This window comes from Passer montanus, unplaced genomic scaffold (genome assembly GCF_014805655.1).
Source record: "Passer montanus isolate IOZ18808 unplaced genomic scaffold, ASM1480565v1 scaffold5, whole genome shotgun sequence".
Lineage (NCBI taxonomy): Eukaryota > Metazoa > Chordata > Aves > Passeriformes > Passeridae > Passer > Passer montanus.
Genome location: NW_024369929.1, coordinates 17,581,248 through 17,604,482, shown reverse-complemented (window position 1 = coordinate 17,604,482; position 23,235 = coordinate 17,581,248). Strand labels below are relative to the sequence as shown.

Below are 23,235 nucleotides of genomic sequence, written 5' to 3'. Positions count from 1 at the left end.
GGCTGGCAAATTAATGGGCCATCAGCGTAGCAGCAATTAAATTGCCAAAGTGCAAATATTGGTATATAAAGTATGGAATCGGGTGGGAAGGAGAAAGCTGTGACACCATTGTCACAGCAGACAGTTCTGCACAATGTATGCTGTGTCTCACGAAGGTATTTTATATTTTATTTCTTAAATATTGTTCTTTTTGCTCCTTTTAAGGGGAAAACTGATCCCCTTCTGTTTCTCCCACATGCTCCCCACACCAATTGCAGCTGGAGGTACTGGGATTGTGCCCAGAAGTGCACTGTGACCCTCTGCTGCCCGAGGTGCTTGGTCACAGCAGTGCAGAGAACTGTTACTAAATCCCGTCACAGGGAGCAAAGCCAAGCCCAAAGTCTGTGTGGGTGAACACTTGCACACCTGACATCGCTGGGATCTCTCTCAATCATACCAAGCCCTGTCTTTGCTGGGATTTCTCTCTCCCATCACAGCACACCCTGACTTTGCTGGGATCTCTCTCCCCTCACACTGCACCCTGACTTTGCTGGGATCTCTCTCCCATCACACCAAGCCCTGTCTTTGCTGGGATCTCTCTCCCATCACAGCACACCCTGACTTTGCTGGGATCTCTCTCCCATCACATTGTACCCTGACTTTTTGCTTGAGCACCAGCGGCACAACTGTACCCTGACTTTGCTGGGATCTCTCTCCCATCACACTGTACCCTGACTTTGCTGGGATCTCTCTCCCATCACACTGTACACTGTCTTTGCTGGGATCTCTCTCCCATCACACCAAGCCCTGTCTTTGCTGGGATCTCTCTCCCATCACAGCACACCCTGACTTTGCTGGGATCTCTCTCCCCTCACACCACACACCCTGACTTTGCTTGAGCACCAGCGGCACATTAACGGGGTGTGAGGGAACCTGCCCAGGAGTAAACGCATTATCTGAGTGTTTCTCATAACACGAATGATCCACCCCTCTCTCGGCTCCGAGCACAGGCTTTGCTCCCTCGGGAAGCCGTGACGCCCCTGCCGCAGTGTGCCCTGCCCTGGGGCCAGGCTGGGAGAGCTGGGGGCTCATCTGGAGAAGGGTGAACCCCTTCAGGGCCTAAAGGGGCTCCAAGAGACTGGGGACAAGGCCTGGAGGGACAGGACAAGACAGGTGCAGCTTTGTCCGCTGGTCTGCAGGCAGAGCTGGGGATTCCGTCCTCACGAGAGATTAGGAGATTCTGCCTTTTTGGTCCAACACCCCGCTCCTCTTTCTAGTTAGCATCTTAGGGTGAAAAGCAGAAAGGATCCAAGCAGGCACTGGACTACGCTCCCATCCTTAGACATCACCTAGGTCCCCTAGTTCTATGTTGGCCCGTTGTTTTTAGGGGTTTTTCTGGAAAACCGCAAAATTTGGTGCAATGCATTTCTCATCTGCATACCAGCTCTGGTGCCACTCCCATTCTCCTGGTACCTGCAGGGTCCCTGGCAAGCCTCAGGGGGACAATGGTTAATCACCGACCGTTAACGGGTAATTGAAGAACAACTCTTAACAATGAAGCTAACTTAACAGCACTGGTCCAACTTGTTTTAACTCTGCAACCTTAAAAAAAATAGATCACTTTTTATTCATAACAGAAAGGCTTCCCACTGCCAGAGGGCAGGGACGGACGGCATGTCGGACAGGAACTGTTCCCTGGCAGGGTGGGCAGGCCCTGGCACAGGGTGCCGAGCAGCTGTGGCTGCCCTGGATCCCTGCAGTGCCCAAGGCCAGGCTGGACGGGGCTGTGAGTGTGAAGCGTTTCCCCGAGCACGGCACGGTGTGACAGCGACACGTTTTTAATGTCCTTTAAGGTGACCCGCCGCGCCGCCCGCCACACGCCGCCTCAGGGCGGGCGGGACGCGGCTCTCGCGAGCGCTCCGCGGGCTCCTCTCGCGAGAGCCGCGAGGTTAACGGGTAATTGAAGAACAACTCTTAACAATGAAGCTAACTTAACAGCACTGGTCCAACTTGTTTTAACTCTGCAACCTTAAAAAAAATAGATCACTTTTTATTCATAACAGAAAGGCTTCCCACTGCCAGAGGGCATGTTGGACGGCATGTTGGACAGGAACTGTTCCCTGGCAGGGTGGGCAGGCCCTGGCACAGGGTGCCGAGCAGCTGTGGCTGCCCTGGATCCCTGGCAGTGCCCAAGGCCAGGCTGGACGGGGCTGTGAGTGTGAAGCGTTTCCCCGAGCACGGCACGGTGTGACAGCGACACGTTTTTAATGTCCTTTAAGGTGACCCGCCGCGCCGCCCGCCACACGCCGCCTCAGGGCGGGCGGGACGCGGCTCTCGCGAGCGCTCCGCGGGCTCCTCTCGCGAGAGCCGCGAGGGGCGGGCGGCGGCGGCTCGGCTGGGCTGGGACCGGCACCGGCAGCGCCCTAGCTCTGCCGGACACCGCCCGCTCCCTCGGGCTCTCCCCTCCCGCCGTTCTCTCCCACCTCCCCTAGCCCGCTGCCCTCCGGGCCTCTTCCCTTCTCAGCCCCCCCCCCCCCCCCCCCCCCCCCCCCCCGCCCCCCCCGCTGTGCAATGAGAGCAGAGCAGGTGACGGGGGATTGGAGCTCCGAGCTCCGTGGCTTGCCAGGCATCCACGGCCACTGTCCTGTAAATCCCAGTTTGCCTGGTTTGGTTTTGGTGTGGGTTTTTTGCAGCATTGAGAGCTCTCCTGCTTGTGACGGCACCGTGAGGTTTTCTCCAGGGATGAGCGTGTGATGCTGCACCCTCTCTCCTCCTGCTTGTAATTAAAATGCTCCAGAAATGATGTAGGCATCACAGATATTTATTCATGTCACTAGAGGAAATGCTGTCAGTCATTCAGCTTGGGTAATTAGTTTTAGCTGTAAGAAATTCTAGGTAAGGTCTCTGAAAGGAAGTGAACATGCAAACCTGTTGTCTCTTCTGATGGGTTGTGTGTCCCTGCAACTGTTGATGTGTTGGGTATATACACAAAGATTTAAATTAATCTGTGGTTATTACTTTGTGATTCAAGATGGAAATTATGTGACCTGAACTTAAGTCTGCTTGCTGGAATTGCTAACCTGCTATCTGCAATTTCAAGTCAGTATTCCAACCTTTCTGTCATATTCAGGCTGCACACCTATTTTGCCAGAAATAAAAAAGGGAATCTGTGCATGCACACCTTGGAAAGTCAGGAAGAGTTCCTGACTTTGTTGGTTAACATTTTCCAGAGAAACCATTGTCTTTCTCCCATAATAACGATTTCTTACATAACTTTTGTTTTTCACCTGAATGCTGTGAAATCCACAGTTAAAGATGTGTCCTGTGCCTTTGCTAATGTTAGGAAATCACACTTTCAGTCTGCAATTCCCCCCAAGAAATTTCCTCTTTGTTAAATGTGAATAATGGATAAGTGGTGATGGGTTGTGTTTTAGCTCCCTGGGCTTGTTAAGGGAGGCTTCCTTTGGAGTTCAGGGCTGGTCTGTGAGCTCAGTTTTCTCAGCACAGACTATTATTTCATCAGCAGAACACAAAACTCCCTAATTTGTTTTATGATGACAGTGTCTGGTAGCTGGCACTTAGGCGTGTTTAAGCTATTGTACTTACCATTCTCTTTGGTGTAGCTTTCTGCTTTCTGCAGTAAATGTCACCTGCAGGCAAATTAATAATTTGTTATCATTTGCTGGAGCCAGAAATAAGAGAGGTGGAAGTCAGCCAAGCAGGCAGGACCACCGTGGTGGCAGAAACCAAGGAAGCAATTTTTTGAGTCTGCCCTCAAAAGGTACTGGCAGAATGCAGTGAGGCTGAGAGAGAGTCTGCCTTGTTTTCCATGTCCAGTGCATTATGACGAGGTAAAGACTGAGAGGTGCTGCCAAGTATTGGGAAATCCAGGACTGCTGTTCAACTGCCCAATATGTCAGGCAGAAACTGTTTATTTTTTACATTACACACATATTTATAGATTGTACGAACAACCAAGTACACATTCTTGATTGGTGCCTTTGTCTTGTTCACTCGTTTTCTGCCTGCATTTCTCACAGAATGTGTTTGTTACAGTCCAGGTGTTTCACAGTCCTCTGTTATCCATCTCTTGTGGTCTTGGTATTCAATTTCTCAGCCCCTTCTTTCTTAATTTAGCACAATTTATGCTCCAGTACCCTTGACTAATTCTGAAGGCTTTAATAACAAACTTAGAAGCTGGCTGGTGCACACTCTGGCCTAACCCTGCCAATACAGAGCAGCAATCAAGCTCTGTCACATCACTGCTCTGGGATGGAGCCCCCCCACCTCACCCCCCCTCCCCGCGGACCCCCCGGTCATTCCCTCTTCCCCCGCTCAGGACACCCCCTTCCCCTCACATTCCCCTCAGCTCGGGGCCCGCTGAGCGCCCTCCCCGCCGCGCCTGAAGCCGCCGCCCTCGGCCTCCCCCATGGTGGGGTTCGGGGCGAACCGCCGCGGCGGCCGCCTGCCCTCGCTGGTGCTCGTGGCGCTGCTGGCCGTGATCGCCGTGCTCGCCTTCCACTGCTGGAACGCGGCGTCGCGGCAGGCCCTGCTGCGGGAGGAGCTGGCCGAGCTGCAGAGCCAGGCCCAGCGCACCGAGGTGGCGCGGGGCCGCCTGGAGCGGCGCAACTCGGACCTGCTGGGCAAGGTGGACTCGCACAGGAAGCAGCTGGAGCAGAAGGAGGCGGACTACAGCCAGCTGAGCAGCCAGCTGCAGGCCAGGGACGGCCAGGTGAAGAGGTGCGAGGACGGCAAGGTAAGGGCAGCGGGCGGCCGGGGGTCCAGTGCCAGGCGAGGGCAGCCGGGGCGTGCCAGACTGACAGCCTGCAGCGCTGTCAGTCCTCGCCTGCCCAAGGTGTCCCCGCAGCCTCTGCGAGCGAACCGAGGCACCGAGGCTCAGGTTTGGTGCTGCCGGGGCAACTGCGGCGCTCTCTGTTCTCTGAAAACCTCCCCCAAAAGAGCTGAAGATGTCCAGTGTGTGTGTGTGAACAATGAAAATCCCGAGGGATCGCTCGTTTCCAGACGGCTGTGTCAAATTTACTTACTGTTTTTTAGCTTTCTGTCTCTGCTGAGAATACTTGATCTTTTGTGATTGTTCAAGAAACCGGACGCAAAAACTACAGTTTCAAGGGAAATTAAACCAGTGTGGTGTTCAGTAGCACCCTGAGCTTGCCTCTTGGAATGCCTGGTACAGCACACTCTGATTTTTATGCTGCCAGCGTGTACTTGAGGCAAAAAAAAAAAAAAACAACAACCAAACAACCACGCTGCTGACTAACGTGTCATTTTCCTTGGCTTGGAGAAGCCAAGCTCATTGAAAATTCAGCTGTCCCTTTCAGTGGGGGTGGCCTGGGGATTTCTTTTGTTGTGGAAGATGAGTGAATGGTTCAACTTTCACTGTTGTGCTTTCATAACCGTCCTGAACTGGGAAGTTCACGGGGCTCAGCACGCAAGTCCTGCTCAGGGGGCATGTGGGGTGTATTTGCATGCAGGTCATCTCTCTGCTCATTGAACATTGAACTGTTCTCACAGCGGGATTTATGGAAATGCCACACTCTCCAGGGTTATTCTGGCTAGTTTGTTTTTCTGGCCCTTTCTTACTGCACATTGGATGAACAGCCTCAGAAAATACATTGAGTTGTCACAGAAAAGCTGAATATGTACACATCACATTCCAGAGTTAGACTCCCTCAAACTGATTAAGTTTGTATTAATGTTTCCTACTGAACCATTAAAATTAAGCCCTTTGTGTGTTCAGCAAACATCTTTTTAATTTCTGTCTCTTCTTAGACTGCAATAAAATTCCAGTTGGATATGAGATGGACTCCATGATCTTAAAGGTGTTTTCCAGCCTCAGTGATTCAGTGATTCTAAAGCAGTTGGGGTTTAGCCAAGATACTTCCCCTTCTGTCTGCAAAGGGGCAGTCAGCTGGTTTGGTGTGTTAGTGTCACTGCCTGTGGGTGTGAAACTCCCCTGGCAGGATTCAGGTAAGCTGTCAGGCACAGGAGAGGAAGGATTTCTTCCTGGAAGGGCTGGTCAGGCACTGGAACTGGCCAGGGAGGTTTGGAGTGCCCATCCCTGGAGGTGCCCAGGGAATTCCTGGATGTGGCACTCAGTGCTCTGGGCAGGGACAAGGTTGGGATCAGGCACAGGTTGGGCTGGATGGTCTGGGAGGGATGCTGGGGTCAGTTACTGGGCTCCATGACAGGGGTGCTGTTAATGCAAGGACCTGGTGTGGTTTTGGAAATCTGTGGTGTGCTCCTGTAGGACACAGGGGGAGGAGATGTAGGTCTGAGCTGGGCGGTGCAGCACTGGTCACTGGAGCCACGGGGCACGGCCAGCTGCTGCTGGCTGCCCCTGCCTGCCCAGCCCTCTGCTGTTCCCTGGGATCTGCCTGGGCTTTGGGCACTCTGAGTGTGACACTGCCCAGGGCAGAGCAAGACAAACCTGCCACTAAACCTCCCAAATCAAATTTAGTGTTAATTGCCTGTGGTGTGTGCAGTGTGCCTTCCTCCTTTGTTCCAGAAGCTGCCAGTTAAGGCCGTGTGAGCTCGTAGCTTTTGAACATCCTCTCTCTTGTGTTCAAAATGTTCAGAGTGCCCTGAGAGGCCAGAAGAGCAGGATTTTATTAAAACCCAGTCGCTGGCCTTTTTCCCTCCCATGTAAGCCACTGTTTTTTCTCAGTGGAAACAATGTTTATTTTTTTCTAAAACCCTTTAACTGACTTTTTTTATGAACTACTGCTTCTCTGAGAGTAGAGAATAAAGCTTTGTTTTAGGGAATAAAAGTCTATCACAAGGAAACAGTAGCAGATATAAAGTGTCTGACCAAAAAAAGCTTGAATGATAATTTCTTTCCTCTCAAAATAGAATTTGGCAAATCTGTCTGACCAAACTGCTCATTACCTGTGATCTTTGTTTGTGAAATGCAGGAGCTGAAATAAAACCCCAGCATTGGTATCAAGTTCCACAAATTCAGGCTCATTTTAAGGAAAACTCATTTGAAGAGTCTCAGTGTCAGTTCTGCTTTGTGCTCCTTTGTCCTCAGCTGAGGTTCTTTGCCTTGTGGTCACATAAATCAAGTGCCTTTCCCAGTGCTGAGGCAACTCCAGTTTCTGCAGCAGCCTGCTCTTGGCTCAGGGATTTCTGGAGTCAAGGCCAAACCCTTGGCTCTCCCCTCTGTCCCCTGCTTGTGGAACGAGCCAGTCACACTGCACCAGGGTGTTGTTTGCTTTTGGAAGCACATATGAGAGTGTGACCCAGTGTCTTGTGTTTAAAAAGAAACAGGAAGACATGAATTCTTGGGAATGCTCCCCTCCTGCAGTGAGCTCCTGAGGTCTGTTGGACCTTGGAACAAACAAGGAGTTCTCTCATGAAGCGCCCTGTGAGAGGCAAGCAGGGGTAATGCCTGCCTTTGGGCAGGTGCTGCATGCACAGGTAGCACCAGCTCCCTGGGTATTCCATGGGTTTCTGGCAGCATGCCGTGGGGTTTGGGGTTTTTCCATGGCTTAGTGCACCCGTGTGCCGTGAGCGCAGTGAAACGTGGGCCTGGCAGCAGTCCGTGCTGGAGAGGTTCCAGGTGGCAGGCACCCAGCCTGCACGGAGCACCTCGTATTCTGTACCTGCTGCTGGCTGGCAGGTGTGGAACACTGCCCTGCCCTCACCTGCTGCCCAGAAATGCTCGGGATGCACTGCTCAGTCACACATCCCCAGCAGCAGCTGGCTCTGTTCTTTGTTGCCAAAACTTGGTAACTCCCCAGTTTGCAAAGCTGTAGCTTGAGAGCAGAGTTGTTACATGGCAAGATTCACAGCTCAGGATTCACTGGAGGGTTGCCACATGACCATGCATAGGATTTCTGGTGGGTTTTTTTCCTGTGCAGGGCTCATTGGGCTGCAGAGGGTTTATTTTCTCCATCCCAAGTGCTTGGAAAGGCCCTGAGGAGCCCCTCAGAGCTCAGCAATACAAACAGGTCTAGACAGAAGGAGGATGGGGCCCAGGAAGAGCTGGACCTGCGCCATGGCTCATGGATTTTGGGTTTTGCATGTGTAGGTGGAACAGATCCCATGAATCATAAAAAAGCTTCCTCCTTTTCTGTCCTTCAGATGAGGGACATTTGCTGTCAGCTGAGCTGGTTTGGATATAAATTCTGTCACTTCTCTCTGAAACTCAAAATCACCAAAAGGAAGGATTGTGTGATAAAAGTGCATGCAGCTCCTGCTCACAGACAGCAGCCCTCCCCCAGCCAGGCACATGGTTATGGAAAAAGCAAGAGCCAGTGGGAAGGGTTTGTGTGTGAGGAATTCCCATAGGTCTGAAAACAGACCCCGCTACTTCCCAGGATCTCCTTTGTTCATAGATTTATTTGGTTCTGGGGAACACCTGCATTAGAGTGGAATACAGGAAAATATGGTTATTGCCTCTAGTTTTGCAAAAGGGGGAGATACTTGTTCATTCACACAGCAAATCTCTGGGTGTACCTGCTCCCCTGGCCCCTGCTGGAGGGGGAGCTGGCACCGTGGGTGCCCAGTGCATGGAGAGGCTTGGTGGTGACTTGTGTCTTCTGCTTCCCTGTGTGTCCCCTTCCCTGTGTCCCCACTGCAGGGCCAGTTGTGCATTTGAAGTGAAGCTCTACAAGTCCTAGCCAGGCTGGCCCTGATGAGATGCTGCTTTGTGCATCCTGTAAGGGGGCCTGGAATGCCTCGGTGGGCAGAGCATGAGACAAACGTGGCTCTGACATGCCAGGAGGCTCCTTGAGTATCCCTGTGGGGAGTAATTTTGTCCCTCTTTCAGAGCACTGTGGTCAGAGGGCTCAGGTTACCTAAAGATCACATTCCTGGTGGAATTAAATGCTGACAGATTAACTGTGGAGCTGAACTTTTTGGTTATGTTTCAGGGTTTGGAAGAAATATGTTCAAGGCCATTTTGTTTATTTTACTGGTTTTTTTGCTCTGTCCCTAGAATTTTAGAGTTCTGCTTTCTTTTTTTTTTTTTGGGAGAAGCCTCGTGAAGCAGCGCTGTGTCCTGTCATAGGTGGGAGCTGTGGTGGTGCCTCTCCAGGCCCTAGAACCCTCTTGGCTTTTGTTTTGGGCATGGGTCAGGATTTGCCTGTGCTCCTTGTGCCCTTCTCCAGGGCTGAGGCTGGGTCCTGCCATGCCCTGCTGGCAGGGACAGCCAGGATCCTGCAGGCTGGCACAAAAGCTCTGCTGCCCAAGGAACCTCTGCTGTGTGCCCTGTGCTGCAGGAAAGCACCATCTCTGCAGTTCCTGCATGGCTGGAGTGCCAAGGCAGGAATGCCTGATCACAGGGGACAAAGGGATCAGCCTGCTCACAGTGCCTCTTGTAACAACAAAACCACAGTGGGAAATACATCTAAAGAATGAAGAATTTGATAAAAGGGAAGGCTCAGGTGCAGGGAGGAAGTCCTAAAGGCAGGACAGATGTGTTTTGGGGTTTTTTGACAGGAAACAGAGGTCTGACTGACACAGACAATTCAGGGACTGTGGGGGGATCTGAAAGAGCCCCTGTGTCCAGGTGTGTCCCCATGTATGTCCCACCACATCCTGGCTGAGTGGCTGTGCTGGCACTGCAGTGTGCTGTTCCCAGAGGTGATGCTGACCTTGTCACCCACGCGTGACAGCCCTGCTCAGCACCTTCCTGCAGTTACCCTTTGTATCCCTGTGAAACTGCAAGAAAAACAGCCACAGCCTGAGGGCAGGCAGGGATTTTTATCTGCTTTTTCAGAATATTCCACACCTTCATCTTTCTGTTAGTTCCTGCTGGTTTTTTTCTTTATGTAATGACAAAACAAAGCATCTTTACTTTAGGACTTTGTGTGTGTGCATTTTTTACTTATTGTAACTATTTTTTCCCTTACTAAAAATGCCAAATCAAAAGCTCTTGTTGCTTACTGGTGTGAGATTCCCTCTCAAAATGTGTGTTAGAATTAAAAGATCTATTTAAATATAACAATTCTATTGTAACATATATCTTAGGTAACGATTGGTTTTGCTGTTGATGCTGTATTTATTTTTATCCACCTGTGCTGTGACATTGGCTGTTTACTGTCCCTCTTGCAATATCAGGATGCAGCATGTTTATTTTAGTCGAGACAATCTAGTTTTTTTGATGTAAATATATTCTGGAATTAAAATTTAAGCTTTTGTTAGCAAAGCCTGAACACAGTGTTTAGTTTGGTGATGTCACTTACACTCACTAAATACACATTTCTTAGATTTCTTTGTTAGCAAAGCCTGAACACAGTGTTTGGTGATGTCACTTACACTCACTAAATACACATTTCTTAGATTTACAGGAACTTAGTGCACGTCACTCTGATAATCCTCTCTGTATGTTGGCTTCACCAAGCAAACAGACACACCTGAGTGTTCACAGCCCAAACCCTCCCCAACCTGCTGTATTTATCACCTGTATTTATCCAACCTTTTCTTCCTTCCAGATGAAGCTGCAGAACAACATCTCGTATCAGATGGCAGACATACATCGGCTAAAGGGTGAGGGACTCGTGGCCAAACTCATTTGGCAGGCCGAAGTTGTGCATTTTAACTGCCCAGGTGCTGCAGAATGCAGTATAAATGAAGGATGTGGTGATGCTGGAACTCATAATTTCACATTTCTCATAATGTAAAAATCTCATTGTGTTTGTCACCTGGCGTGGGTAAGTGCAGAGCTGGCTCTCACTTTGCTGCAGAAAGGATGTGTGTTCTGGCACTGCTGAGTTACAAGACACTAGAATTATTTCCACAGCCAAACATGAGTTTAGTAGAGTTTGATCAGAAACACTGCTGGGTTAGAAAAAGTCCAGGATGCATATTTGCAGTTCTGTACAGGCATGATTATAATGCCTGGGGTGTTGTGTATTCAGAGCACTTCAGAGTGAGCCAGAACGTGATCGGATCTGAACGTGCCTGCACACAACACACATGAGCTCTGCCTGTATCCATGTAGCAGCCTAAAATAGTAGGGAGCTTCATTATTCCTAGCCTGAGGAGCAGGGAGAACTTCTAGAGCCGGTGTGAAGACAGGAAATCCGTGTTGGCTTTACGGTTAGCGGGAAGGTGCCTCCTTTTGTACACTCACTGCCACAAACAGTGTGTGAGCATCCTGGCAGCACTTCCATGTTATTCAGAGTGACAGAACTGTTCAGGAAATTATGGACATTTCCAGCAGATAAGTGACATAGCGTTGTGCAAGGTTTCTGAATGCTGAGGTGCAGGAACACTTAGGGAGATTGGCATAGTGTCAGAGGAATTTGTCTCTAATTCATGCTGCCATCTGGCATACGTGAGTAAGGTGGCATCTTCTTCAAATCGGTTTAAGAATCTTTAAAGTATGTCTAGACATGGAAGTTGAGCAATTTCTTACTTACTTAGCAATATTGGAAATTATATCTGCCATGGGGCATTTTTTCTTGTCTTTCTGTATTCATGTTGGTTTTGCTCTTTTGCCCAGAACAACTGGCAGAGTTACGGCAGGAGTTCATCCGCCAGGAAGATCAGCTGCACGAGTACAAGAAGAACAACACGTACCTGACGAGGAGGCTGGAGTATGACAGGTATGTCCTCAGGAGTGTTGGTAGCTGCAGGCTGGTGTGTGTGAGGGGAATCTGTATTTACTAAAAAGTGCTAATTAATCTCGTGTCTGCTGATTGTCAAACGCGAGCGTGCTCACTTGGTGATGCACCTGAGCTAACTGTTTGACTTTCAAGTTCTTTGTGGTGTTGTAGTCCTTCTCCCAACGTGAGATAGGAGCTAAGGAAAATCTTGACTTAGTGGAATCGTTTTGCATTTTTAAGTCAATGTATTTTTTATAACATGGAGATTTAGTTCATTAACACATGAAGGAGTCTAAAGGACAAGTCCTGTGTCACCAGCATTGCTAATTGCTGCCTTTCTAGCGGTGTAATTTCATTTGTTTCAGCTGAAGCTGAAAGCACCTTGTGTAGATTGAAATTTTAAGTTGACTTCAGCCCTTTCAGTTGATGATAGAGAAACAGGGAGAACAAATACTCTTGCTTTGAGGAGTGAGGAAGACTTAATCTTGAGAAAGTGTTTGAAACTTGTACACACATAAAGTTCTGTACTATGCTAAGGGTTTGTGGGACATGGGAGTTTTGGTGATTGGGCTGATGTGGTGCCTTGCTGGGGCAGCTGGCTGTGTATTCAGATGTTGTTATTTGAGTTGGGAGCAGTAACTGATAGTGGCACTCGTGCACCTTCTCTGTTGACAGCCAGGAGAGACACGTTGCTTTCCCAGCGGAATTAATATTTGTGGACAGATTAACTGTGCAGCTTGACCTTTTGGGTGCATTCCAGCTTCTGGAGGAAGTATATTCAAGGCCATTCTCTTTATTTTACTGGTTTTTCGGCTCTGTGCCTATTTTTTTCCAGCTCTGCTTTCTTACTGTATTAAGTCCCACTCCATATACATGCCAGGACCAGGCTTCTTGGACAGACTTTTCTGGTTATATCTCAGGTCTGGCTTTTTGTGCCACTTCATATTTTTTCCCTTATTTTATTTGTGGGAGAGCAGATCCAACAAATGAAGTGTAACTAATGGTGTGTTTCTCCTCAAGCCTGCAGTGTGGGCAGCAGATCAAGGAAATGAGACTGCAGCATGAAGAGAATATCAAGAAATTAATGGACCAAATTGCTCGGGAACAAAAGGTAATGCCAAAAAAGTTTGTGTTGAATGAGAAAAGCCCAAAGCCCGCTGTTTGACTCAGAGATGTGGAGGCCTGGGACATTTCTTCCCTAACTTTGTGTTCAGGATCCCCCTGAGCAGCTCTAAGTGAGTGTTAGTGTAAGAAATCTGCCTACTGTCTCACCCAGTGGACTGAGCTCGAAGCTGAGGCCAAGTTCTTTGCTGTGCTCCAGCCTTGCTCCATGATGTCATTGCTGAGGATTTCATTTGTTGCCTGTAACATGGATATCTCTGTTCAGCTCTCCAGGGTGGGATCTGTGTTCTCACAGCCTTACCCAGTTACTGCAGAGGGAGCCTGAGCTCTGCTGGGGCCTGAGGTGCTAATGTGATGCAAACTGTGATGGTACTGGAATGGTATCAAGGGTGTGATTACATCAAGCAGGCTGCCAGTAGAATTTGGGCCTCTTTCCTGCAAACAGATGATTAAATTTTGTTTCCTTACTTCATCTATAAACATCTCAGATAATAGGGCAGACTGAGAGCAAGTTTGTCACATCTTCTCTTACAGTCTGGAATTGTTTCAAGGCTCTGACCTAAGGCTTAAGGCGTACCTTAACCTGTTTTTGTTGTGCTTGACACCCGTGTATGGCAGTAGAAATGTCCTGCGGCTGTGCTGTGTTGAGCATTTTCTGTCCAGTTGTGTTTCCAGGTCCCCAGGGTCCAGCTTTGTGCGTGGACTGCTCTGCTCTTTGCTTTGGTGATGGCTGAATTCATAAATGCAGTTTTGCTGACCCAAAGTAATCTTGAATGTGAGGATGTTTATTTTGTAATTTCCAGGGAGGTGTTTAATGTTGTCTCCTTATTTTTTCTAACAGGCCACACAAAAAGTTCAGTCTAGTAAAGACACTGCAGTCAGCCCCAGCAATGGTGACCAGGCAGCACCTGAGACTGTTGCAGAGGTGGAAGATAAAGACATAGTGAAGAATGAGGAGCCCTCAGAACATGTTGCAAACGGCAAAGGTATTTTCTTTTTTGGGCATTTGTGATAGAGAATGGACCAGTTGGGTTGCATCCTTTGCCAGCCTCCAGACTGTGCATTTCTCTGAAGTAGAAGAAGGAATTGTTTGGCTTAGGTACATTGATTAGCTGCAGTGATTGTTCTAAATTAGAGCCTTCCACAAGAGGGAAATTCACAGTTCAGACTGAAGGGTTAGTAAGGCAGAATATCCTTTTCTTGTCTTGCAGAGAAGATCAAACCAGGAGGAGATGCAGGCATGCCTGAAATAGAAGATAATGACCCTGCTAAAGCTGAAGATACTCCCACTGGTTAGGAAATACTCTTCATTCTTTCACATTTGGGTCTTGGTGGTGTAGATGTTGTGTGTGAACACCATGTGTTTCACAGTGAGTGCAGACTTTTAAAATCTCTCTGTGGCAATAAAATTCAAGTGGAGTGTAAAATCAGATCATTTCTACTGTGCCTTAGAGGTTTGAATTCTCAGAATGGAATGTTTTGGATAATGCCCCTCTTGAAATCTTACCTTTTATATTTTCATTAAGGAAATGATAAAAAACCAGAAGTTTGCAGGATTGTTAGAGCAAGACCAGGTAAATAGTGTTTATTTCACGTTAATGCTTTTGTCCCTGTGTTCTGTTTTAGCTTTGAAGAGGCCACTTATTTCAGCTCCTAAAAGTGAAGGTCATCAGCCTGTTATCAATCTGCCAACCGAACAGCCCCATGCTCCAAACCTGGCACCAGGTAAAATTCCTGTTAGCAGGTGACGAGGCAATATTTTGGTTACAAGGAGAAAACCAAGGATAAATTCCTGCAGGATCCAAGGCTGCATTTTTCCCTGGCTGAGGCACTTGGGCTGCTATTGTATGATCTTGTACCCTCCAAACCAATAATTTCTGAGCCTTTTGACCAATGACAACTAAATTAGAGTTAGAAGTTTGAAAGATAAATGCTTCGAGTGGACAGAGTAATTTCAATGAGTGTTCCTCCTTAGGGTACTAATTAGGGCTGCACCACCCCCTCAGGGGTTGGTTGTTGATCTCTTGGTAGCCACAATCAGATGTTCCTGTCGCCTGCCCAGCGTCCTCCTGTCCCTGGGAACAGCTCACTTGAGGGTGGCATGGGGAAGGTTTGGGATGTGAGAACTTAGTCCTGCAGTGAAAGGGTTTGGAGGAACTGCAGTTAGAAGAGAGACAAACCCAAAGAAAATGAACTCTGTGCTTGATCAAGTCACTTTAAGGTCAGAGAATATCAGGTGATGGCTGCACTGCAGGTGGCTTGTTCCAGTCCTGTCCTGCTAAAATTCTGATTGTAACTTCCCATTTCAACATTGTAGGTTTGCCCAGTGACAGTGATGGACACGCTGACATTGCCAAGCAGATCCCTCCAAATTCTCTCCAGCACTTGAATTTTGAAGAAAATGTGGAAACCCAGAAAGAGCACAAGATTGAGCCAGACCAGATGAAAATCCCAAAGAGCCGAGTTAGCGACTTGCAGAAGATTAAGCAAAGTAAGTTGGCCAATATCACACTTTAATATGTGAAAAAAAATCCCTTCACTTTTTATCTGTGTAAGTACCTGTCTGGAAAATGGGGACCATTGCAGAGGGTTGCTTTGGAGAGGGATCCTGAGAAGGAATATAATGTGTTCCTGGGTAAAAGATAGGCTTTAATGTGTTATTTTTCACATGTACATTCAGTTAATTTTAAAAAATTATTTCCTTATCGGAATTTAAGATGTTTTTGGAAATTACTGCACAGTTAAATTGGTTAAGTCAGAACTTTGATACATGCAGGATGTGACTTCAGTACACTTTTTGGACAGTATTGTAGGAATTCAGTCAAAACTGAAAAAACTTTGCTTGTTTTAATATCACTCATAGAACTTTGTGATGGAGCAGGGGCAAGTGTATTACAAATTGTCACAGAACCTGGGCAGGCCTGGCTCCCAGAATGTGTATCCTGAGGTGTGCAAGGCTCGTTGTTTCATCAAAGCAGCTTCTGGAAGAAACTTCTGGAGTGAGAAAGCTTCTAATTTCAGTGGTTGGGTTTGTTAATGGACTGTCTCTCTTCCCTGGTCATGGATTAAATGATGGGGGTAGTTGGAGCTGGGAAGGAAATGTCTCCATTGTAGGCTGTGGGGTACCTGAGAGTCAGGAATTGTCCCCAGTTAGTCTCTTCCCTTTGCTCCTTCATATTTGGAATAACTCTGGTTGTAGGTTTTAATGGTGCAATGAGGGAGAGACTTTATCAGGGAAGGAAATAGCTGATCCAGGTTTGTGTAAGGGTCTGTCCTGATGGTCAGGGGCTGTTCAGAGAGGTCCATTGGTGACAGACTCAGCCCTGGTGTGGAGGAGCCCAGCTCTGGCCCAGCTGAGGCACAGCTCTGCAGCTCTCCCTGTGGGCAGGTGCCTGGCTGCTGTTGGTGACTGAGGGCTGTGAAGCAGAGGTCAGAGTGGGACTGTTCAGCCTGGAGGAGAGAGGAGTCTGGGGAAACCTTAGGGTGCCTAAAGGGGCTCCAAGAGAGCTGGACAGGGACTGGGACAAGGGATGGAGACCCTAGAGTGCCTAAAGGGGCTCCAAGTAGGCTGGAGAGGGACTGGGACAAGGGATGGAGGGACAGGACATAGGGAATGGCTCCCACTGCCAGAGGACGGGGATGGATGGGGTTTTGGGAATTAGGAGTTGTTCCCTGGCAGGGTGTCTGGGGCTGGGATGGAGTTCCCAGCACAGCTGTGGCTGCTCCTGGATCCCTGGCAGTGTCCAAGGCCAGGCTGGATGGGGCTTGGAGCGCCCTGGGACAATGGGAAGTGTCCCTGCCATGGCAGGGGTGGCACTGGACGGGCTCACCAGACTGACTGTGCTCCCTGAGCTCAGTCTGTAGCCTTTGTGGGCCTGCTGCATTCCTGGGATCTCTTCATCAACTTCAACCTTTCCTTCTGTCAACTTCAATCCATTCAGTGCTGTTTGTCACAGTGTCTCTGGCTATCCACGGGCTGGTTTTGCTGGAAGTTGGGTACATGCCCTTGTCTTCCATGGCTCAGTTTGGGTTTAACATGTGCAAATCCCACTGTCCTACCTGGGTTTTGTATATAATGCAGTGTCAAAAATACCAATGGGATCACTCCATTAGACATGGACAGGCAATGAATAGTGTGTGGAACTTTGGATTTCTGAATAGATCATGGGTGTTTTTCTTGCTTGTTTTATGAAAATACGTGAAACTGGTGACCCTGGACATTTGAGCTGTGCTAGGTGTGATTCTGCTGCTTTTCCCCCATACAGAGAAGCAGGGGTGGTACTGCTTCTGTCCTGGTTTTTATATACACACTACTTTAGGGAATAATGTTACTTCTACATCTGTCCATTTTTAATACTGCTGTTGAAATCATTCTCCAGTTTTACCTCTCCATTAGTTGCTTGCACTGGGAATCATCACCTGCCCTGACAGCCTTGGTGCCCAGTGTGTAAGAATTGTATCACGCTTTAATCCCATTTTTCCCATTTATACACAGTCCTCCAGGCCAGTGAGCTCTGCAGACTCAGAGCTGCTTCCCTGCAGCACTGGGCTGGAGGTCTGCCTCTATCCCATTAAACACCAGCTCTGAGCTGACATCACAGCAGTAATCTCTCATGTGTGCCTGGGTGATTGCCTGCTCATTCCATATTTCCAGCTGATTCCTGTTTTTCTCCTGCATTGTTTCAGGATCTGAAACTACTCTTACTTTTTTGTTGAGAGATGGAAATGCTGGATTTGGGACATTTTGGAAATGGTTAAAGCTTGCTAGGGAAGCAGTGTGAAGCCAGCTAGAGTTTCCAAGCTGAGCAGTCAGGGCAGGCCTGTGCTGGGCTCCCTCCCGTGCCAGCAGGGCACCCTCTGCAGGCACTGCCAGGCACCAGGGCAGTGTTGGCTGGCTCCAGGGTGTGCAAAATGCCAGGCCTCAGCCAAAGTGGGTACTGGCCCTTCCAAGAGTGAGTGCTCTTGTGCTTTTTGAGGAATCTTGTGTTGGTGCCTGTGGGCAGTCCAAGGCGGAGCTGCTTGGGCGCTCACTCAGCTCTTCCCGTGGAGAGAGGAGTGTGGGACAGTCAGGTGTCACGAGGGTGTCACGAGGGTGTCACCTGCACTGAGGTGCTCCTTGTTCAACCCCTGCCCCAGCCCTCTCCCTTCTCCCCCCTTTCTCTCCAGCTGGATCTACCAGAGCCCCCGACTGCCTCCACCTGCGATCTGCTCTCGTGTAGGATCTCCCTGTTTCTTTCCTCTCTGCTGCTGACTCACTCCTTTCCTACTCCACAGGCCGGTTCTTTGATGAGAATGAATCCCCTGTGGACCCGCAGCAGGGTTCTAAACTGGCAGATTATAATGGGGATGATGGGAACGTGGGTGAGTATGAGGCAGACAAACAGGCTGAGCTGGCTTACAATGAGGAAGAGGATGGTGATGGTGGAGAAGAAGACGTCCAAGGTGAGCTTGGGCCTTACCTCCATCCCATTGTGATAAATCCATGCTGAATTCCTTGTTGAATTTGTGTAAAGCCTCTCTGGTTTAGCTGATCACAAATTGTTCAGATAGAGCAAACAAGCTTGAAATTTGGTCTCACTCTCTATGGGGCAGCAACAATGCAAGTCTTGAGAGACAGGGTTTTGGCACCTTACTGCACTTGTCTATAGTTCCTGCTAGGAAAAGCAAGGCTCTAAATTCCAGACATGGTTTTAGCCAAACCCCCAGCTCTGGCCCCTGGCTGGGTGGGCTTTGGGCCTTGACATTCCTAAATTGTAAAATAGAGGAATGAAGTGGTTCAACTCCTGCTCTTGTCACACCTGCCTGGAGCTGGTGTGCAGTGAGGCCTCAGGTGGTGATTCCAGGTGTCACTTTGTGCATTATACACAGATTCAACAGGCTTGTGGTGTTCTGCTAACCCACCTCGGAGCTCCTGATCCAGTGCTGCCTAACACCTGTGTGTGCATGGCCATTCCCTGTCCTGCATGCAGCTCCTGCATCGCCTCCCTCGCTTGCCTCTGCCTGCCTTGTCTGCCTTCTCCATCCAGCTCTTGGGGGATACTTGGGACAGGCCTGCATGTTTGTAGGACAAGAATGTTGGGTCAACACGGAGAGTGTTTCCAGTTAAAGGGAAGTGTAAGATAAAGAGGGGGAAAAATAGGAAATGGGACAAAAATCCTACAGGTTCCTTGATTTTGACCCTCATAATACAAGTTATGTAAGTTAGTAAGTTTTTAGCTGGAGGTTTTTCAGGCACCGTATTTAATTGGCATCTAAGCAAAATGAATGGGCAAAGCCAGTAGAAAGCAGCTGACTGTGTGAGCAAGCAGCTCAGTGCAGTGTCAGCAGGCTGGGCTGGGCTGCCAGTTTGAAACTCGTGCACAAGTGAAGGAATAGGATGGACCAGAACCTGTGGCAATTGATTAACTTGCTAATGAAGTGCAGTGGCTGCTGCTCCAGCTGTGCCCCTTGTGCTCAGGAGTCACAGGGGGCTTGTGTGTCACACCTGCCCCTCTGGCGGGTGGTCCCTGGCCTTGCAGCTGCACAAAGGCACAGGGGCATGCAGAGCAGCCTGCTACAGTAGCAAATGTCCCTTCCTGTGGCACTTTCCTGTCCGTGCTGGGGGCATGGGAGCCATGCCCTGATGGTGCTGGGCTGCTGTGGGCAGGGAGTGTGGGTGGTCCCTGGGCTGGCAGCTGCACAAAGGCAGAGCAGCCTGCTACAGTAGCAAATGTCCCTTCCTGTGGCACTTTCCTGTCCGTGCTGGGGGCATGAGAGCCATGCCCTGATGGTGCTGGGCTGCTGTGGGCAGGGAGTGCAGGGTCTCCTGTGTGTCCCCGAGCCCTCAGTGGGTCCTGCCCAGCTCCTTGCTGCAGTGGTTCCTTACCTGGGCTTCAGGATGCAGCTCTGGAGCTTGTAACTGCAGCTGAGTCTGTGCTGGCTGGTGCCATCTGCCTGGCTCAGCCTGGGTGCTCTGGACAGCCCTTGCTGGGAAGAAGTGTTCCCAATATCCAACCTGACCTTCCCCTGGCACAGCCTGAGGAGTTTCCTCTTGTCCTGTCCCTTGTTCCTGGCAGCAGAGCCAGAGCCTAGGTGGCTGCCACACGGTGCAGGGATGCAGCTCCCTGTCCCTGTCCCCATCCCACAGAGTCTCATTGCCCCTCTGTGCTGCTCCATCCGTGTGAGTTCCTGGCTGTGGGGCCTTCACGGGGGAGCTGGTGGCTCAGGCAGCAGGGGTGCCATGAACAGCTGCAGTGGCAAGGGCAGCATTCCCCAGTGCCACTTGGGAAAGAGTGGGTGTGGTGCAGCTCTAAGTGGTGGGAAAATGTTAAACTCCAGAGACTGGGCTTGTGTAACTTGCAGTGTGAGTGGTGTTTGAAAAAACAACTCTGACTGACAGTGACCCCATCAAACATTTCCCTTCCAGGTGGGGCCCCTGCAAGGTCCCTACTCTGGTGGCTTGGAATTTGAAGTTGGGGAAGGTCCTTCTCCTGATGAGCCCCTCTTTGTCTCTGTATAGACAGACTGGATTAAGAGCTGGTAGTTAGGGTTAAAGGGTGACTTCTGGAAGCTTCTTCCTGTGGGATGGTCTGAGCAGATATGTTACTACCTCAAACCACATTTCCCAAGCTTTGTTCTGTTGTTCCTTAATAACTTGTCGTGTTGGCTTGAGCTGTGATTTAAGTGTGGCTGGTTGAGCTTCCAGGGGCAGTATTCCAGAAAGAGTGGCTGCTTCAGGCTTTATACTGATTTGTCTGCAGGGCAGGAGAGGCCAGAATGGGGGATTGAAGGGAGGGTGGTTATAATTGTTTAGGGAGGGGAAAAAAGGAACAAGAATTTCTATGTAAAAACTGTCAGGTAAACATCACCCAGGTCTGCATCAGGCTGAACAAAGCTGTGGCATGTGCCACAAAGCCACAGGATTCCACATGGTTTCTCCTGCTCCTAGGAATGTGTGGGTTTAGATTTAAATTATCCAGGGAAATGGCCAAACTGGGGGATGTTCTTGGGGCAGGGCAGCACCCAGCCTGGTTCCTCCCCTCAGGCACCTGCTGAAGGGGAAGGGGGTGTTTGAAGGTGGCAGCTTCTATAATGTCTGTTAGTGGTGGCTGGATGGTGGAGGGGGGTAACTCCAGGGTGTCCAGGTGCTGTGGTGGCACTTTCTTACAGAACAAGGCTGTGTCATGCAGGTGAACTCCTGCCTGTGCTGCTGGGGCAGCCCCTCAGGCCCCCGCCTGGCTCCTGGGTGTGGAGGTGTGGAGAGCTCCAGGCAGCTCGGCAGCCGGTGGAGGATGGAGCAGCTCAGCTTGGATTTCCTCTGCTGTGAACAAGAGTCTTTCCTGTGAGAAAGGAATAGCTCTGAGGTGCAGGAAAAGCTTAGTAGTTGGAACAAATGGAAGTTTTAGGGTTTTTCACTTTTTAAGGGAAGGAGGCCCTTGGTAAGGAAGGGGTGCCAGTGACTTCCCTGTGCTAGTCCCTGAGCTTCCCACCCTCTGTGAAAGGTGTCAGCTCTGGGCATGGGACTTTGAGCAGGAGCTGGGTTTTAGTGGGGGAGTTTGAAAGCTTGGTAGGCAGCCTCAAAGCCAGCAGCTGGTGTGACAGTGCTGCAGTGTCTGCAGTCAGGCAGTGTGAGAGGGGGCTGCCCTGGAGCACTGCCAGCTGGGCTGGACACATCCTGTCACCAGCCCTGGCCAGCTCAGGGCTGTGCCCTTTAGCAGCATGTCCTGGGAACTGTACTTCGGTGTTTTTTCAGTGATACCACATCAGATCTGATCTGAGCATTTTAATTGTGATCTAATGACAATCTGTAATTGCAGATGATGAGGAGCGAGACCTGCAGAACGACCTGGGGGACTACAGCAAGTCCCGCCTCAGCGAGGGGGTCCTGTAGGCCCCGGGCACACAGAGCTCAACCCAGGAACCTGAGGTGCTGCAAAACTGGACCTGTTTTACTCCAGTGTTTCCTGCTTCCAGGGAAGCTGAGGACCAAGTGCCGAGAGTGCTCAGCAGCAGGAGGAGAGGACTTCCTCTGTACATATGTACATATTTGTACTGTTGCAGGTTGTATTAAACCCACATCTTTGCTGTTACTTGGAGCTGGTTACTCAGCCTGGTCCTTACCTGTAATAATCTCTACACTTAAACCCAGTCTATAAACACAGGCTGAACTGTTTCTGCCACTTAGAACACTTGGAACCTGGAGAACTTGTACAGTTTGTACCTGAAGTAACAAAGCCACTGTGGAAGCCATGTACAGCCAAGAACTCCTTTTCTACAGTCCCACCTGTGTGGCAGAGCTGCTGCTCCTGAGTGCTGGGGTTTGTAAGCAGTGAGAATGGAATGTCAGAGGGACTGGGAACTGAATGGTTCAATAACTGCTCCTTCCTCACTGTGCCCAGCACCACATCCCAGTGAACTCCTGTACAGTGACCACATCTCATAGCTAGAGCTGCAAATCTGCAGTAGGACTTGAATAATTCGATACATCCCAAAAAAGTTATGCAACTAATAGCTTGACTTAAAAGGTGATATAAATAATTTGCAGCTTGTAGGAAATCTTTGTGTTAAGGAGGGTGTGTCAGTGAGAGACACATCTCCAGCAGCTGTGTCAGCCCCTCAATGGAAGGACCAGCCCTAGCCCAGGTAAACACGCTGTGGGCGCTGGTGTGATGCCCCAGAGTGTCCATCCCAGCTCCAGTCACCCCAGTTCATTTCCAGTTCCATGCCCTGATCCTGAACACCCAGCACATCCCACGGTTTGGTTTTCTCCATCAGATCTGTAAGTCAGACCCTTTTCTGTATTCTGTATTCACTTTCAGAATGATGGAGATGATTCCATTGCTCTGCAGTGGTGGGAATGAAGGGGATTGTCCCCCTGCTCCCCCAAGGGCTCCTGTGGACACAGGCTGATGGCCCTGGTGAGGGTGATTGAACTCATCCCTGTGCTCTGGTGCTGGGCTGAAGTAATGGGCCAGGTTTGCTCCTTGCCAGCTCAGCAAACCTCTTAAATAAAGTTCAGTGCTTGTACAATTATGTTATGGGTTTTTAAGACAGTTTATTATTACTTCCAGTGTCAATGGCAAAAAACCTCCCCCCAGTTTCGCATTTTAAAAATGGAACTCCAGCTCAGCGCCGTGTCCCGGACCCTGCAAAGTAGTGCAGCATCATACAGCACAGCCTGGGAAGACCCCTAAACAGAGCCACTTCTGAAATGCTGAGATTAAACCATTCTGTACTCACAGCCTCAGCTGCTTTTCCCTTCCCTGCCCATCAGCAGTAGCCTCTCTTGGGCTTCTGTGCTTAGGGTGGGTTGCTCCATGTTTCTCCTCCTCTGCCTTTTCTTTTTCTTGCATTCCATGGTTTTTTTCCTCTTTCTGTCCAAGTGATTATTCTGCTTCACCCTTGTGCAGCCACACCTGGAGCATTGTGTTTAATTCTGGGCTCCACAGCTCAGGAAAGACAAGGGGCTACTGGTGAGGGTCCAGGCCACCAAGATGATGAAGGAGCACCTCTCCAAGCAGGAGATGCTATGGGCTCACAGCTGTGTCTGCAGCCGGGCTGTGCAGCGCCCCCCGGGCTCTGA

General features: G+C 49.6%; 1 protein-coding gene across 2 annotated transcripts; it reads left to right on the top strand.

Annotated features, from left to right (window-relative positions):
* The first annotated feature begins 4,270 nt into the window (after positions 1 to 4,270).
* GOLM2 (golgi membrane protein 2) lies at positions 4,271 to 22,685 on the top strand. Of its 2 annotated transcripts, XM_039723239.1 has the most exons (10): positions 4,271 to 4,735; positions 10,437 to 10,491; positions 11,450 to 11,552; positions 12,573 to 12,663; positions 13,516 to 13,660; positions 13,886 to 13,966; positions 14,301 to 14,399; positions 14,992 to 15,165; positions 17,949 to 18,116; positions 21,470 to 22,685. In XM_039723239.1, the coding sequence occupies exons 1-10, from the start codon at positions 4,409 to 4,411 to the stop codon at positions 21,541 to 21,543; spliced, it is 1,317 nt and encodes a 438-aa protein (XP_039579173.1). In that variant the 5' UTR covers positions 4,271 to 4,408; the 3' UTR covers positions 21,544 to 22,685. The 2 variants fall into 2 exon arrangements, with proteins under 2 accessions (XP_039579173.1, XP_039579174.1); XM_039723240.1 differs by lacking the exon at positions 17,949 to 18,116.
* The last annotated feature ends 550 nt before the right edge of the window (positions 22,686 to 23,235 follow it).

What these genes read in the sequence shown, in the direction of transcription:
- GOLM2 (XM_039723239.1), top strand. Translation starts at nt 4,409, where the DNA reads ATGGTGGGGTTCGGGGCGAACCGCCGCGGCGGCCGCCTGCCCTCGCTG. An exon ending in ACATGTTGCAAACGGCAAAG is followed by an intron (nt 13,661 to 13,885) that starts GTATTTTCTTTT and finishes CTTGTCTTGCAG; the next exon opens with AGAAGATCAAACCAGGAGGA. An exon ending in TGGAGAAGAAGACGTCCAAG is followed by an intron (nt 18,117 to 21,469) that starts GTGAGCTTGGGC and finishes CTGTAATTGCAG; the next exon opens with ATGATGAGGAGCGAGACCTG.